We start from the raw sequence: 16319 nt of genomic DNA, 5'->3' as shown, positions 1-16319 counted from the left end.
GAAGACGATAATCATTAAAGAAAATGCATGCATGTATATACAAAGTGATGTGTAAAAAAGTACTAATATGTGACAGGCTCTGGGAAAACCAGACTATTGGAGCAGAATTTAGTATTGAGCTACAGCTAAATTTATGCCTACAGTATAAATCTCAAATAATTTTTAAGGAAAATACATGCATGTACAAAGTGATGTGTGAAAAAGTACTAAATAATAATAATTATAATAACTTGTTTAAGCAACAATTCTGTTTTCAATAGATCTACTGGTCACATAGTCCTAATGCTTCAATTTTCTCGGCTACATCGTTTTGCATGTTGGTTTTTGCTAGGATGCTCCTCTGGTGACGCTCCTATATAAACACATATATTCCGTAAGAGCTGACCTACCTACCGGTATAGTACATGAACGTACATACACCTAGCTTGCATTATTCGATTATACAGTAATTACATGCAGTAATACCTAAGGTTTCAGTCTCTTCATTCTGTGGTGGGTGAAGAACTGCACCAACTCTTCCATCAGTCTCTACAATGAAATAAGCAAACACAAGAGAGGCGTGCTAATAATTATTATTGGAGTACAGTAGAACCTCAATTATCTGGAAACCTTGTTCCAGAGGCAGGCCAGTATGTCAGATAATCAAAGATAATCGAGGTTCCAGATAATCGAATTCCATAATTATTAACCTTGAACCCACCACGCTGGTCGCTCTTAATACATTGAGCCGGCACACTCCAATTTATAACTGGTAACAATTTGAGCATAATTAAAGTACCATTAGGAGCAGGTGGCAGTTGGTCAGCTTGGTCCGGGTCAGGAACTAGAGCAGCTTCCATCACTGTATAAGCATTGTAAGAGCTAGTGATCTTGACTGCAATGTAGAGGGCATAAGGTTCACTTACTTTTATCATAGGTATCAGGCGAAGCAAAACACGGAAAATCTTCAAGACCTTCAAGGAGTGAAAATAGGACACAATCAACGCTGCAAATATACATAATAGGAGCATGCAGTAGCTGAGGCATAATGATATAGACACCTGGACTGGTGCTTGATACCATGCAGATATAACGATGTGAGAGAACTTTTATAGCTACACTAACTGGGGTGGCTTTGATTGAACAGATTTACTAGGTATAGGAATTCACTTTATACTCCCATCAACCAACCAGCCTGATAAAAAAATGGCGTTATAACAAACTCACTATCTCGGCGAGAGCTTTTTATTTTTTTCTCGATGTCCAAAGCGAGGTTGCCCTTGTTGAGCATATCTCTGAGCACAGAGGCAATATCGTCCCAAGTGATATTCAATCTCTTGTGGTTGTTGGCAATGTACGAGAATAGAGCCATCTTCTGACCCTCAATGTCTGCACGAAGGGCGTGTATATAACATGCTACAGAGCTCAAAGGAACGGTAGTACAGATACTGATGTAGACAGTTGAACAGTGCACCAAATAAAAATGAGATAACTTCAGCCGTTGGGTTATTCTACGTACAATGACAATGAAATAAAAACGCCAACACTAAGATTGTCACAGTGACAAGGTTCTTGAAAAATTACAACTGAGCACATTTACGTTCCTTGTTAAGACAGAACTCACCGAACTTGTTATTCTTGACGATCGTCTCAAGGATGTGCTGCTCAATGCCCAGCCCCACCCCCAACAAATGAGGTTCAGTGACCGTGAATAGCTCTCGGGTCAACACAGTCAGGGTGAGAGCTGGAAACTCTGAGCCTCCACTACCTACACAATAATAAAAAGGTCAATTAGATCTATATGACTTTGACTTACTTGATTCAATTGCAGTCTCTTTTTGTGATTCATGTTCACCTGTGCATGTATGGAAAAAGATAAATACATTTCAAGAGATACGCCAAGTTGAGGCTATTAGATTACAATTGAGGTACCATAGAGTCTAGTGGATAAATCCACTGAACAAGTGAATAGTAAAAAATCAATCTTTAAATTCACTCACACTTCCTCCTTGCTTTTTTGAGCAAAGTCACAAGATCTCCAGTCCACAACCCAACACTTGTGAATATACTGACAAGTATATCAAAATGCCCACTGTTCTGCTTCACTAAATCGGACATGGCATCAACAACCAAACGTGCTTTAGCTCGCTTTGTGAGCGTCTGCAGACCAAGCTCGTCTCGCAGGTTCTCGGAGATGAGAAACTTTTTCACCATCATGTCGGCTATGCCCTGAGGGTCTTGACTAATGGTGCTCACCAGAAGATCTCGACACTCTGTTATCGCTTGATACTCAGGAGAAGCCATGTTTAGCTGTTGTGTTGTTTACAGTAGAATAGTCCAATAGTTGAGTTCGATATCTATACGATGCAACCAACTTGAATAATTGGGTAGACTCTACAACATATAAATCATGGCAATGATATGTACATGTAGATCTACTATCTATGGTTAAAAGGTCCCCTTGATTTGGTAAAGCATCCATAATGTAGAAAGTCAAATGCATGCATATTAAACTTACCTCTGCCTATGATTGTCTTTACCTTAGTTTTTAAGACACTGACTCACTTCACATACACATGCTTCAGAGTATATACTACGGTCATGTACAATGGATTGCAGTGCACTTGCAACAGAGAATTGCCAAGAAGCAAAACCACAATAATATAGATAAGCCTAAACTTGCACCAGGACCTAGGAGTACATGAAGGGGAGTAAGCAATACACACGTACACCATATGAATTCATTATTGTCTTATACGTCGCAAACTAAACTTGCACCAAGCAAGAGTACTCTTTCTTGCACTTCATTACAGGTCTGTATAAAACGGCCCCTCAACAAAGGTGACCTCTGTATAAGGCCAAAACATTGCTCCCCAAAGGTGTCCGTTATAGAGGGTTCCACTGTACTGCCTAAGGTAACATGTAGAAAGCAAACTGAACTGATAACCATTTTTCAGCAGACTCTCTTTGAACCTCCCTAGGCATGGGCTTGCCCCCCACCCTCCTCTCCTCAAAAACAGAATCTACAAATCGTTGTAAGCATCTTGAAATGTATTTCATGCAGATAGGTAGATCTATATCTATTCCAATTTGGCCCTAATCAGTATAAAAGAGAGCAAGCTTAGGCTAGAATGATAATGATTTACGTACATGGCAATTTTCTTTTGCAAGTGCACTGACTGCAAGTCTGCAATCCACTGTATGACTGTAGATATGTGTAGGTGTATATGTGATGACTAAGAGATGTGATGACTAGAGACACAATAGGTATGGCTTAGTGGTTAGGGTGGTGGCTTAGTGTATAACTTATTAATTAAGGCGTGGGTTCGATTCCCTCTTGGGGGACTTTTCTTTACAAATCAATAACCTTGAATTAAATTTTGAATACATACTCTTTCTCAAGTGCATAATCAAGTTTTTGCCCCAATTATGTAGATTAATCTAATTGTGGTTTTGCTGTCATGCAATCTCTGCATGCAATCCACTGTAAGTACATGTAGATATACATATAGCAATTATGGGGAAACTTATGTAAATGAAATTTTTGTCTATAAAGCTGAAACTTGATAAATTATTGCCTATAGCAGATCTAGCTATAGATATACACTAGCCTCGAATTGTAATCGGCCTGGTCTCGAGGCTAGATATACACATGCAGGAGTGGATGAATAGTGCATATTTATGCACTCCTGATATACATGATTGTGCACAATCTCATTGTTAATATCAGCATACACGCATAGTTAGGCACTACAAGCTTTGCAACTCACTTCGGTAGATAGGAAGTTTTTTAGGGTATTCCACTAAATCTAGCTAGAATTTCTTCCCAACAAAAGTGTCCTAGAGTAAAGACGAGAAAAGATGTGCGAAACAAGCTGATTTTTCACCCGACTATAGGCTGAAAAATCAGCTTCTTTCGCACATCTTGTCTGATTAACCAGACCTAGTATATATTATGTCTTAATCAGACATAATATCAGACACACAAACCCACAATCACTGAAGAGGCAGAGCCACAAGAATTTATAAGGTGCTTTTGATAGCTATTAAAGTCTCCCCTACATTAGTAACAACATTTACGCCCTTGATATTCATACAAAACAATAAAGCTATAGGTACTAGGTCTGGTTAATCAGACATAATATCAGACACACAAACCCACAAATCACTGAAGAGGCAGAGCCACAAGAATTTATAAGGTGCTTTTGATAGCTATTAAAAGTCTCCCCTACATTAGTAACACTACACTAGTCTACAGTCAGTGTACACACATCATAGGCTCTGTACACTAGTCTACACACATGAGAGTAGCTTTTTTGCTTTTTTCATGAAAAGGTTGTAACTCTTCAATCTATGATAGTACCCAGAACATTATTTTACGCCCTTGATATTCAAGTGGGGTCAAAGGTCATGCTCATGCGCACTGCATGCACTGCACACAAGATTAAGAACCTTCACGTACCTAAAATCTAGATCTATTATAGCCTCGATTCCAGGCTAGATCTATTTATATGTTATAGGCACTGCATCCTATAACATTATCTGTGATCCTAGCTAGAAATACTGTCATTCCTCAAACTGACTTTTGTATACAGGTTCAGCAGTCCAAGAGTGGCATGGATGCTGAGAGACCCTGTTATACCATTCATAACGGCCCTACCACCATTAATACCATTCACATACAAGCATTCTTGCATATAATAAAGGTATTGTGAGTGTGCATGAGCATAACCTATGTCATAGGCTATAAATTATGACCCATGCACTGCATGGTGTAGTGCAGTTAGTGGTTTTGTAACTGCTGCTGTCATGCATAGGATAGATAACTTTTTGTTTTGTGATACATTGTAGAGCAGACTTTTAGCTACTTAAATCTTGTGGCTCTGCCTCTTCAGTGATTTGTATAGGTTCCTGCTACATATATATAACACATCTGATCTACACAATTGTAATCCAATTTATCTGCCAAACCACATCCAAAACGTCATATCGGGCCAATAAAATTACATACAAAACATAGTTTGGGGCAGCCAGAATTGACTAGTACATGGAATATACTAGTCAGTAGATCTATATTCCGTATACTGCGGATACAGCGGATACTACGCATTACAATATTTTTTGTCCACGTCCGGTCCAGTAATTGCACGTCGTCATTGATCGAATCTGATTCTCAATAATAATTATAGAAATGCTATAAAAACAGAAGACCAACAGTAATGGCTGGCGAGGAACAAAGCCTAACAATTATTGTGAGCAGCTAGTATATGGCTTGAAACACTTTTGATTCATATTTATGACGACACACCCCTTACATGCGAATAATAAAACTAAAGCAAAGCTATCATATAATTATTGTTCCTTTTTAAATAGCAAGTTCCCCCTTGTGCTGATCGATAAGCTTCTGCACAATGTTCTGCAAAGTTGGTCCCATGCTTTCCTCCACAAATTTTGCAACAAGGCCAGATAATTTGTCCAGAATTTTACTGGCAGCTTTTGCGTGCTCGAAATCGTCTAGCTCCAACTTTACATTGCCCGACTTTAGCTCCACAACTGCCTTCAAATCTTTAGGATCTTTGAACGAGAGCCCAATTGTGATCGATAGTGACTCGATGCCACATCTGAAAGTGCTGTCTGAGTTGATAGTAAGGACTTTCATTGCCTTTCCATTCAGACTATACTTTCCATTGACCTCTAGTTTAGCGGTGGTGGTGGCTGTCACTTTTTTTTCTTTGATGGAAAGTTTAGGAAGAGTCATTGAACCAAGGCCTTTTACGACAAATTCGCGAAAGTTTCCTTGAATGCTAGCCAGAAAATTCTTGATCTCAATGTCTTTTCTGCCTGGGATCTCCAGTGGATCAAATGGAGGGATGTGTAGCTCTGGTATTCCACGCTGAATACTTTTCATGAAAAGATCAAGGATCTTGTTTACGAATTCTTCGATTATTTGCTCCATAATGTTGTTAGCTGTGCCTTTGCTGCCAATTGATGGAGAAGCTGTTTCTGCAATTGACTCAATTATTTTGCATGCCCCCTTTTATATAATCAATTTTGCTGCATGTATGCTATCTGAGCATGCCCAGTAGATTTATAAGAATGACTTATCATTTTAGTATGACAACATTCATTCACTTTCATAGTACACTTAGCCTCGATCCCAGGCCGCTCTTCCTTGCACTTAGCCTTGAAGAGAGGCCTGGGATCGAGGCTAAGTGTATACTATTGAGGCCTTGTGAAGGAGGCTAAGTATACACTATGCAGTACAGAGTGTGCCATAAGAATTAATTTGAAAGTGAATAGATGAATTATCATGGTGCTATGTCCAAAATTGATTGAACGCTTGGAATACTGTGATCATAATTATGCCTTCAGCAAGAGCATACAAAGTTTCAAAAGTGGCTGAATCCAAGCTTTTAGGAAACCATTATATCCTTCAGTTCGATACTGCATGATTACATCACCTTCACTATAAATAATATATATAGGTCTCAGCCTCACAGGTATTAACAAATTGTTTGCTAAAGCGGTTAGACAAACATTCTACCACTAAATGCACATAACAGTCACCCAAGGGAATTTATGTATACGAGTCTCTTAGGGACAAGTAAACTGTGATATAGTGGTTTAGACTCTGGTGTTTTCAAAACTGCTACTGACCATGTATATAGAATTTGACCCTACACCTCTATTTCCATATAGACGTATACACAAGCTACATGTCAACTGTCGATGCTCAAATATGTACTGTTACATGTGTTTTTAAAACATGATCCCATCCCCAAGAGACGTTGTTACTATAAACACATTATAGATTCAGTACTGCTTATCTCTCATTAATTTTTATCTCACCTCAAATTTTGGGAAAATTTGTCATTGTTTAGTCATGGACACAATTTCAATACACATAGGTGTAGTAATGAGATTACCATTTAACAAAAATGAAACGTGCTACAACATACTAGGTTAAAAATGAGCAATAGCAATTACAGAACAGGGAAGAATGTCTTATTATCCAAAGAAGAAGTTCACTAGATGAGAGATGTGCGTAGGTAGATACAGCATCATTGTGTACAGGGTCATCACGAGAATAATCATCAGCATCACATCTAAGCACAGTCGAGTCAAGGTCAACAAACACATAACAAGTGATACACTACTTCAAATATAGTAATGCACAGCTTGTAAGGCACAGCTTAGTATCTTAGTCAATGGTACACAGCTAACCCTCAGAAATACCATTGTACAAACACTCGTAATCAAAATTAGAGCAATGCATTGTTGTAGCTATGCTTGTGAGATCTACTATACCCATGCTCCTTATAGAGCTCTACAATCAATCACATACCCAGCCTCTTTTTTTTTATAGTGGGATAGTCTGGGGAACTTCACTACCAAGACGTGTGTCAGGCCTTAAGTGCCACGGTTAGACAATTGAGTGTTAGCCACTGTGGTCAGATTTCACGCTACCATGGTTAAAATAATTATTGGAAGAGGGTACTGTTAGCAGTCGAACAGTAGAAAGTATGTTCTGATACTGACAATAATATGAGAATCACTGGCAGTTACATAGACATATAGTTATGCCTCGAGGTGTAGTTGCACGAGAGATACTGGTAAAGCTGTGTGTGTGTGTGTGCCATGGTATTCCAGCTGTAATTTTTGTTATTTTTTGCATGTGTCTATAGCAATTAACTCTGTTACTCTGGTCTTTTAAACTTCCTTCAGCTGTTCAGGAATTCTAGGCCACTATAGCTCCAATTCTAGCTATAGTTTATACTCCTAACATGCTCTATACAGTGTCTCGACATACTCTAGTTATTGAGCTCACCCTGCCCATCTAATCAGTAGATGCACGTGATGCTGAGTTTACACAAACTGCCCAGCATGCGGTTTCACACCCTAGAAATTTGTCGGCATGAATATACATGTATAGTTGACATCCAATACCATAATTAATGTAATTACAGCGCCACCATAATTACAGCGCAACGTCAGCATCAGCATAATTTTTGAGGCCCTAAAAGAAGCGCTACCGTTGCTGGAATTATTTTTTTCTGGCGCTTATAAAAAGGTTTGTTTGAGACATCAAGACAATCATCCTGCATCTTTGACTTCCTTCACACTTCTAAACAGTTGTCTAACCCATAGCTACAGTCAATTAATGTTGTTCACGAGTTACTCAGCTCTCAACGGTGCAGCTAGCAAGTGAAACTGAGCTAAACCACACCCATTTTCTCTATACTAGCTCGAACATAAGCGCCACCATTATTTAGGCGCCAGCTGGGCTGCTAAAAGATGCGCCACTTAGAAGTGGAATAAATTTTTCTGGCGCTGTATTTAGTGAACAATATACAAAGATTTGGGAGGGCGTGGCCAAACTAGTGATCAATGGGTAAATAGCCCATGCTATTAATACATCAATAAAGTTATCTGTTTAAAGTAAGTGAGGATACAGATAGTTCCTTTCTCTGCTGGTTCCAACATGCCCACTGCTGTGTAGGCCTCAAACTGCAGCTTCTTCAAGCTCAGCCACTTCATAACACCACCATCCATGACTCTGCTGGTAGATTCAAGCACTCAAGTGATTGTAGTTGTGTGTAGTGAGCCTCTCTGTACTCCACAAGGCTTACAGGTAGGCTAGTAGGAGCTCTGGGGCCGGCCGGCTAGCAAATGGGGAAGGTGACCTTTTGACCTTCCTTTGCTGACTCCTGCTGCTGAATCAGCACATTTGAGCATGCTGCACTGTTCCACGTGATACTGCTTCAGCAAAGAGAGGCTCTAGAGGGCCAAGGGAGAGTACAGTACAGATATCTGCAAGGCTACACTTCTACATACTGTTCGCAGAAATGAGCTCTATTGGAACAGGGGTAAAAATCTCGTGAATCATGCTCATAGTTCCTTCATATTTATTGAGTATACGCACACCTTCCCACCTCGTATTCTAGTATGATCTGTCAGCGGCCCAGTTCTCTCCCGACGGGAGGATCTTCCAACTCGAGTACGCTATGAAGGCAGTAGAAAACAGCAGGTGAGCTGTTGTGCTTCTTATTATGACTGTATTGATACGATATGTAGTTGTATAGTGGTCGAAGAAATTCACGTTCAGTTTTCCCAAATATTGATATTACTATAGGATGCCATTTGTACCAAAACTAAATGATTCAAATAACCACCCTACTTCATAAAGTGCAATTATAATTCATAAAATAATAACCGCCTTATATGCTTTATAAAGTAGAGTGGTTATTAGCCTCGAATAAACGGCCTGGTATCTATTGCATGGGTGATAGTGCACATGCTCAACTGAGATTTTTTTTCCCGTTTAACAAATACTTTATCTCCTGTGAAGCTGTGGCTTATGCCCTCTATTGCGTTGTCGAGAAGGCTTGCACACTAGTCTGAAGCCAGAAGAGGCTCTCATCTACGTCTACTATGGTCGTATGGTAGGGTTATCTTGCAGTAGAAAGCACAAAGACTTGCCAGAGCCTGTACAGGAACCAAGCTCAGAGACATCCTGACCATATGACCATTGTAGAAGTAGATGAGAGCCTCTTCTGGCTTTAGACTAGTGTGCAAGCTTTCTGGACAACGAGAGGGCAAAGCCACAGCTAGCTAAGCTGATAGTAGATGAGCAGATGGGCGCGGACAGGCCACGCCTATGTCAGGCTGTGACTAAGCACATGTGTACTATCACCCATGCAATAGATACCAGGCCATATTTTAATTAGCCTTGATTCGAGGCTAGGTGGTTATTCGTATGGTAAATACTGTATGCTGTCAAACTGATAGAGTGTTGTCAATTAATTGCCTGTCGTGCGCATAAGATAATTGTACCCTAAAAGCATGGTATGGAATTTAGTTACCGTATAGCGTGTAATTTTCATGGGGTAAAATATTCGTTCTTTTCATGGGCAAGCTGACCTCTATGAAAATTTTCCCCACAAAAACGTAGGCGTGGCTTACCGGAACGCATGCAATGCAGTGCAAGCAATGAAGTCAAACGAAATTTTTACTCACGAAAATCACCGTTTTCGAGTTGAACGGATTTTTTACCCCACGGAAATTACCCGCTATACGGTATAGCATATACAGCATACTTTCGATTCACACTATTATATAGGATTTGTTTGGGTGCATGAAGTATAGGGTGGTTATTGGGAGAGCGAAGCAAGCCCCACACTAGCGACTTGCACGTGGACTTTTCTGTATGTATGTGTATGTTCGTATATATGTATCATATATCGCTTAATGGAATCATTACGTTCTTTACCTTACTCAAGTGAAAATGTACGTACATTATCTATTACTCGCTTCACTCACTCTCAATGTTCAACATTCCTCCTAGTTTTATAAAGTATGCACATTATTGAGTTTTGGTACAAACGGCGCCTCCGTCCCTCCCCCCTAGCACTGTGGTGGGTATTTGTGGCAAGGACGGAGTCGTGCTGGGAGTGGAGAAACTGATCACCTCAAAGCTCCACGAGGTCTCGTCCAACAAGAGGCTATTCACTATTGATAGACACGTTGGAATTGTGAGTCCTAGCTACATTGCTAGTAGCTAAACATGCAGTACATTCACATATCATTATTGCATGTTCTTAAGTTTCTATGACTGGTGTGAGTTTTCCTTTGGTAGTGAAGGTCATACTTTAATAGCGATCGTTAACAATTGTACTTGGTATTGTATTCCGTCTACATGCAACTTTGTATGTCCCATTAGGCAGTGCTTTTCAATGTCCCTTATTCTTTAGGCATCTCAGCCCCTGAAACTTATGTTCGTACGAAATCCAATTTTGTATAGCATACATGATTGTATCAATGTTAATAGCTTCCCTCCCTGCTGTAGGCCATCTCGGGTCTGATTGCTGATGCTCGTCAGGTTGTGAGCAGAGCCAAAGACGAGGCTGCTGACTATAGAATGACCTATTCTCAGTCTATACCGGCAAAGGTGTGTGTGGGGTATGTGGGGTAGTGTGTACAGACAGGCGGGAAAACGCACTCAAAAATTGTCAGTTGGGCGGATTATTTTTACCTACACAGGCACTTCAATATACATGACAGTAACATGTATAACGATATTTATAGAAGTGGCATGACATCTGTTCCATTGTTCCACTGTAAGTTTTTATTTTTGTCTCTCCCCCTATGCAGCATTTGATGAACCGAGTGTCAAGCTTCATGCATGTGTACACACTGTACAGTGCAGTGCGACCATTTGGCTGCAGTCTCATGATGGGCTCCTACGGACCTGAGGGCCCCACCCTCTACATGGCAGACCCTTCTGGGGTATCATGGGTGAGGGGGGTGGTGAATGTTGCATGCTAAATATGAGTCGGGATTGTGGGGATACTGCATGTACGGGGAGTATTGATACAGTATTCATGCCTATATGTACGTGGAGTCTTTATACTCTCCCTCTATAATAATTATGTTCTTAATGGGATCCTTCTCTTTTTGTCTGACCTACTTTGTTGAAATTATAGTTATCCTGTTATATATAGACGTAGCTACTATAAACATTAATTACAGTTAACTCAAACAGTGTGTGTAATGTCTGTGGCACCATAGCCTGTAATTTGCGGGTGAATGCTGACACTCTTCATGCTCATCTCATATGATATATCCGCCTCCGTTTCATCGTCCCTGTTGATCAGTGGTGCTCTAGAGTCCGTTCTGTTCTCACCACGATCACTCCATCGCTGCTTCTGATCAGATGACATGGGTGGCAACTTTTCAGCAGCAGCGTAACTCGGTGGGAGGCTACCTTCTACATGAATCGAGTGATGCCAGTCGAACGTCGCTGGGACCGGCTCTGTTACACTGGGTCTGGACCTTTGTCTTCCTGTCTGGTGCTGTAGTATTCTCTGAGTGGCTTGAGCTCTTGCTTCTTCCTGCTCTCTCCTTTCTCGTTTAGCCTTTCGTCTGTCTCTGATTATTCCTCTTAGTAGCAAGATAACAGGTATTGCGATTACTATGACCACGGTTGTTGCTATAACCACCGAAGCTGTGATGAACGCGATATTATCTGGTTCTTTTGGATTGTACGGAGTGTCGGTTGTACTGTTAGTTGAGTAGGTGACCCTGCGGTGTGTGCATGTGTATATTCAGGGTGAAGGTTGAGTATAGATATTGCATGTACATGTATTTTGTCTTGCATGGGATACCACTGAATAGCGTAGAATCTATGTGAATCAATGATTATTGTTAACTATATACAAGTAAGTATCTAAAGTCTAGTTTAAATTTGTCACTTACATATCTCTCAGTTGCTGTCCTCTTTCTTCTTGACTTTGCTTGCTGCTTGTCTTTGCTGTGAGCTTTAGCACAATGCCTTTCCTTTTATTGCAAGTCTACTATGTAGTCACATGCTCTTCTGTTTCTGTACTCATTGAACTGGGTCCCTTATAGCTCACATAGTGGTTGTTATAGTATTGATTGTTGTGTTGCTTTCGGTTGTATTTATACAAAATTAATGTTTGTACCTCTACAGGGCTACAATGGCTGTGCCGTGGGCAAGGCTAAGCAAGCAGCAAAGACTGAACTGGAAAAACTCAAGGTCTGTTTGATTTACACGTACAGGTGTGCTTATGTTTTTTGAGACGATTCTATAAGTATGCATTCATGTAGCTCAAGTGCTTTTGTACGTATCTGTAACTACGTATAGTATTTTGTAAGTCGCCGTGACATTAATCTCTATTATGCTTCCTGTACACAGATGAAAGACATGACATGCCGAGAACTGGTCAACGAAGTGGCGAAGATGTGAGTTGTTATTGCAGCTCTGTAACTTAACTCCATTGATACAGTGAACTTTCTTTACCTAAACTTAGTCCACTAGTTCAGTATTTTGCGAAAGCACTCCAAATGTATTTTTTAGGTTTACACATACTGTTGCCCTCCCTCCCTTCTCTGTAGTATCTATACAGTACATGATGAGGTGAAGGACAAGGCCTTTGAGTTGGAGCTGAGCTGGGTAGGAGAAGGTAAGTGTTGAATTATATCAGAGTTCTAGGGTTAAATTAATTGTGTGTGCTTGTGTAGGAGACAGAAATTGATATAGTTGGTGACCTTTAAACTCTAGATAGAGAATGTGTCCATTGTTTATTCCACTAAATACCGAGACTTGCTGGCCAGTCCCATGCACATCTGCAAGGGAAGGGACTGGATAGCTGGGACACTTCAGCCATTTGTGATTTCAACTTTAATCCCCTTCTCCCTATTTGTAGTGAGTGGTGGTGTGCACGAGATGGTTCCGCAAGAGATTAGAGAGGAGGCCGAGAGACTCGCTAAAGAGGCACTCAAGGATTCAGACTCTGAGGACGATGATTAGACAATCAGTAGCCTGTCATTATAATTATAGTATCACAATTATTATGCTATTACTGGTACCAAGATCAAGAGTACTCGTATCTATACTCTTGCTGGTAGATCTACCCTATTTGAATTAAAAGTCGCACTATTAAATAGTTGGGCTAAAAGTTGTGTGGTATCTAGGGCACCAAGAGGTACAGGATGGGAAGGGAAACCTGTGGAATGAAGCAAAGTGGTGAAAGAATCCTGTTGCAGCCCAATTTCCTTGTGGCCTGTCCCCACTTTTGTGGCATCTCAGATCCAGAAGTGGGTGTGTGGCCACATTTTGATTTCCACTTCCAAGTGCAGTGGGAGTTGGAGGAAGTTTTAAACCGCTTAATTAATTAATTAAAAGGGTTTAATAAATAATATAGCTAGCTATGGAACCAATGGAGACTGTCAGTGTGCCTGATCGAAGGATACCAAGATGCTGCAGTGTTGGAAGAATAGTTAACTTGTTCATGGCTTTTCTTTTGTTGGTGATAGTGGCCATTGCAGCTGGTGTTATCGGAATGCTGGGAACCTTGATTAGACTTCTGTTGCATCTTCAACATTGTATTACATGTAAGTATGTTTATACCTCATCATCATCCTCGTAGTTTATATCCTGATTGCTCCGACAATCCTCCGTGTCCTCTCTTCATGACACGCGATGATAGGAGTTTCTGTGAATTGGGCTATGGAAGTATTTCTGTGTGTCATTTCATGCAAATTGGTTCGGAGTTGTCAGTATTGTTGCCCTTGTTTACTTCATTGTTCAAATCACAAGAGTGATATTCAATTTTGAGTAAGTTTCTCTACTGTTCAGTGTTTAGTTTATGACAGCATTTATAAACATTTCCCATGCCTCTAACTTTTAGTCTCGGATCCAAGTCGCGATTCAGAAAAGAACATCTGGTCAAGCTCCTGTGAGAAACTCGTGCAGTGAGAAACTCGTGCAGAAGTCCAGAACTGGTAATTAACCGCACCGGACGTGTGCGCCCACGATCAGCCATAATTATTGATTGCGTGACCTAATTCTGTAATCGTGGTTCATAATAATGATCGTAGGCCAATGCAGTTAAATGCCGGGTCCAAGAAATTCACGAGTTTCACATATAGGGACTTGACCAGACATTCTTTTCTAAAGTGCGGCCGGACCCAAGACTATAGTATACCTTCAACAACAATAGATAGTATTCTGTAACCTATATCAGGGTTCTATCCAGTGAGGGGGGTAGGCGGGGGAGCTTTTCCCAAACACTTCAGCTTCCCCCCAAGCAGTCCAGCTTCACTATAGTCTAACCTAATGGCATTCAAGGCATTCAAATCGCATTCTGAGACCCCCGAATAATTCATCTTCTCCCGACTATAATTAATAATAATAATTATGTGCGTTGACTTCATTGAACTAATTTTTCGGATTTACAGCCTCTCTTTTACTGTGATAATGGACCTGCCTGTGGTTGTGGTGATGGGACTGGGCTGCATTGCTACTGCTGCCACCATTTATATTGGTCTGGCTTTTACCTGTCAGAGAGTTGCTGAAGAATACCAACACATCGACTTAGTCAGTCAATAGCTATTTATATAGCTGACAATTTATCAAATTTGATTGCTTGTATATTTGTTCTCAGTAGTCATACCACTGCTGCGTGATGGAGGAGGGTTTTACGATTCTGTCAATGCTGCCCAAGTAAGTTTAATTCTTGTTATCCCGCTTAATAATTAGTTGTATTTTATGCAGGCCACTGCGTGGGTATGCCTACTTACTATTCATCCTCATCGTTTTAGTGGTGGTCATCGTCCGAGTGGTGCTGTACATTAAACGTCGCAAGACAGTCACTGTGGATGGCAATCGGCTCCTCTCTGATGGCTTTAATGACAAACCAGATAATATTCAGTAGAGCTTCAGGCTTGGAACAGAACGTTAACGACTATGTGACTTTTGGAAACAATTGTTTCATTTTTATAATTCCATCTGCAATCTATAGCTCCTTTCATGCAAATGAAGATTATTATAGAAAAGTGTTTAGCATACTTTGTTTTAGACGCAACAAATCACATAGATATGATATGTGACAGGCTCTGGGAAAACAGACCAATTGGCGCAAGCTATAATTTTTGCGATCTATATAGCAGATGATAGAGCAAAGAATTGCCTACGCATTGATATGCAAGAAAAATTTTTATGAGATTATACACTGCAGTCTATAAATTTGGCTATTGCTCAATACCAATATCTGCTTCAATTGGGCTGTTTTCCCAGAGCCTGTCACATAATTATTATATTATAACACAAATCACAGCCACTTGCACAGCAATTAATCTACCAACAACAACACAACAGTGCATGTGTTGGGGGGGAGGGGTTAAGGTTCTCTATAATCGCTGTTTTCCTTGTGTTATGCAGATCTGTGTTGTGTTTTTCTTGCAGACACTTTTACAACAAGTGATAGAACTCAGAAAGGAATTGGCGTGAAACTTAAACGAAGAATGAACAAATGTCAGAAGACAAACTCCCCACCCAAACCAAATAAAGACCAAGAGCCTGGCACACAAAAAGGAGAGAGAATCGAACAATCCGAGACTAGAGGAACGGTCAGATGTGCTGATTTGTGTAGGCGATGGACATGCAGAGAACTGCTAAAACTGGTGGTGAGTATTGGCAGGATGTTTACGTTTCTTACAGTGATTCTTTTCCAATAATGTTGTGCACTCATTCCTGCACATGTGTAGATCGTGTTTAGTTTTGACGATTGTTTATAAAGCTGCAGTATTACACTGATCTGTCAATGTTTACGATAGAGTTCAAGTGCATGTAAGATCTATATGCATAGTGTACATAGGTTCAGTTTTACTTTCAGTATTGATTAACAAAAAGTAGATGCACATAATATTAGCTGAAGCATGTTAGTTGATCAAGGCACACTTGATAAGTAACTGTAAATATCAGCATGACAGATATAGATTCAGTCAAACACTTTGATATCCATGAATGTCAACTGCTC

At 40.3% G+C, this 16319-nt stretch overlaps 2 protein-coding genes and 2 long non-coding RNA genes across 7 annotated transcripts; 2 read left to right on the top strand and 2 right to left on the bottom strand.

The window, feature by feature from the left end:
* Positions 1-145: 145 nt before the first annotated feature.
* On the bottom strand, positions 146-2463 carry LOC135349156 (uncharacterized). Of its 4 annotated transcripts, XM_064547650.1 has the most exons (8): positions 1980-2463; positions 1796-1834; positions 1604-1747; positions 1207-1368; positions 906-953; positions 779-841; positions 466-528; positions 146-352 (listed from the first exon to the last, which is right to left on the bottom strand). In XM_064547650.1, exons 1-8 carry the CDS (start codon positions 2281-2283, stop codon positions 288-290), a joined length of 888 nt encoding a protein of 295 aa, XP_064403720.1. In that variant the 5' UTR covers positions 2284-2463; the 3' UTR covers positions 146-287. The 4 variants fall into 4 exon arrangements, with proteins under 4 accessions (XP_064403720.1, XP_064403721.1, XP_064403722.1 ...); XM_064547651.1 differs by lacking the exon at positions 1796-1834; XM_064547652.1 differs by lacking the exons at positions 146-352; positions 466-528 and adding an exon at positions 552-713.
* Positions 2464-6829: 4366 nt separating this feature from the next.
* Positions 6830-8678, bottom strand: LOC135349105 (uncharacterized). Its single transcript, XR_010398865.1, has 2 exons — positions 8433-8678; positions 6830-7085 (listed from the first exon to the last, which is right to left on the bottom strand). It is a non-coding gene; the product is annotated as an uncharacterized LOC135349105 (long non-coding RNA).
* A 10-nt stretch (positions 8679-8688) lies between these two features.
* Positions 8689-13445, top strand: LOC135349097 (proteasome subunit alpha type-3-like). Its single transcript, XM_064547580.1, has 9 exons — positions 8689-8846; positions 8925-9007; positions 10388-10511; positions 10826-10927; positions 11131-11274; positions 12470-12535; positions 12695-12741; positions 12895-12962; positions 13206-13445. The coding sequence occupies exons 1-9, from the start codon at positions 8826-8828 to the stop codon at positions 13307-13309; spliced, it is 759 nt and encodes a 252-aa protein (XP_064403650.1). The 5' UTR covers positions 8689-8825; the 3' UTR covers positions 13310-13445.
* Positions 13446-14331: 886 nt separating this feature from the next.
* Positions 14332-15301, top strand: LOC135349106 (uncharacterized). Its single transcript, XR_010398866.1, has 3 exons — positions 14332-14878; positions 14946-15004; positions 15056-15301. It is a non-coding gene; the product is annotated as an uncharacterized LOC135349106 (long non-coding RNA).
* Positions 15302-16319: the final 1018 nt, after the last annotated feature.

Source organism: Halichondria panicea, chromosome 15, assembly GCF_963675165.1.
Source record: "Halichondria panicea chromosome 15, odHalPani1.1, whole genome shotgun sequence".
In the NCBI taxonomy this organism is placed as follows: Eukaryota; Metazoa; Porifera; class Demospongiae; order Suberitida; family Halichondriidae; genus Halichondria; species Halichondria panicea.
Note: the sequence above shows the minus strand (reverse complement) of the source record. Positions and strands in the feature narration are given on the sequence as shown.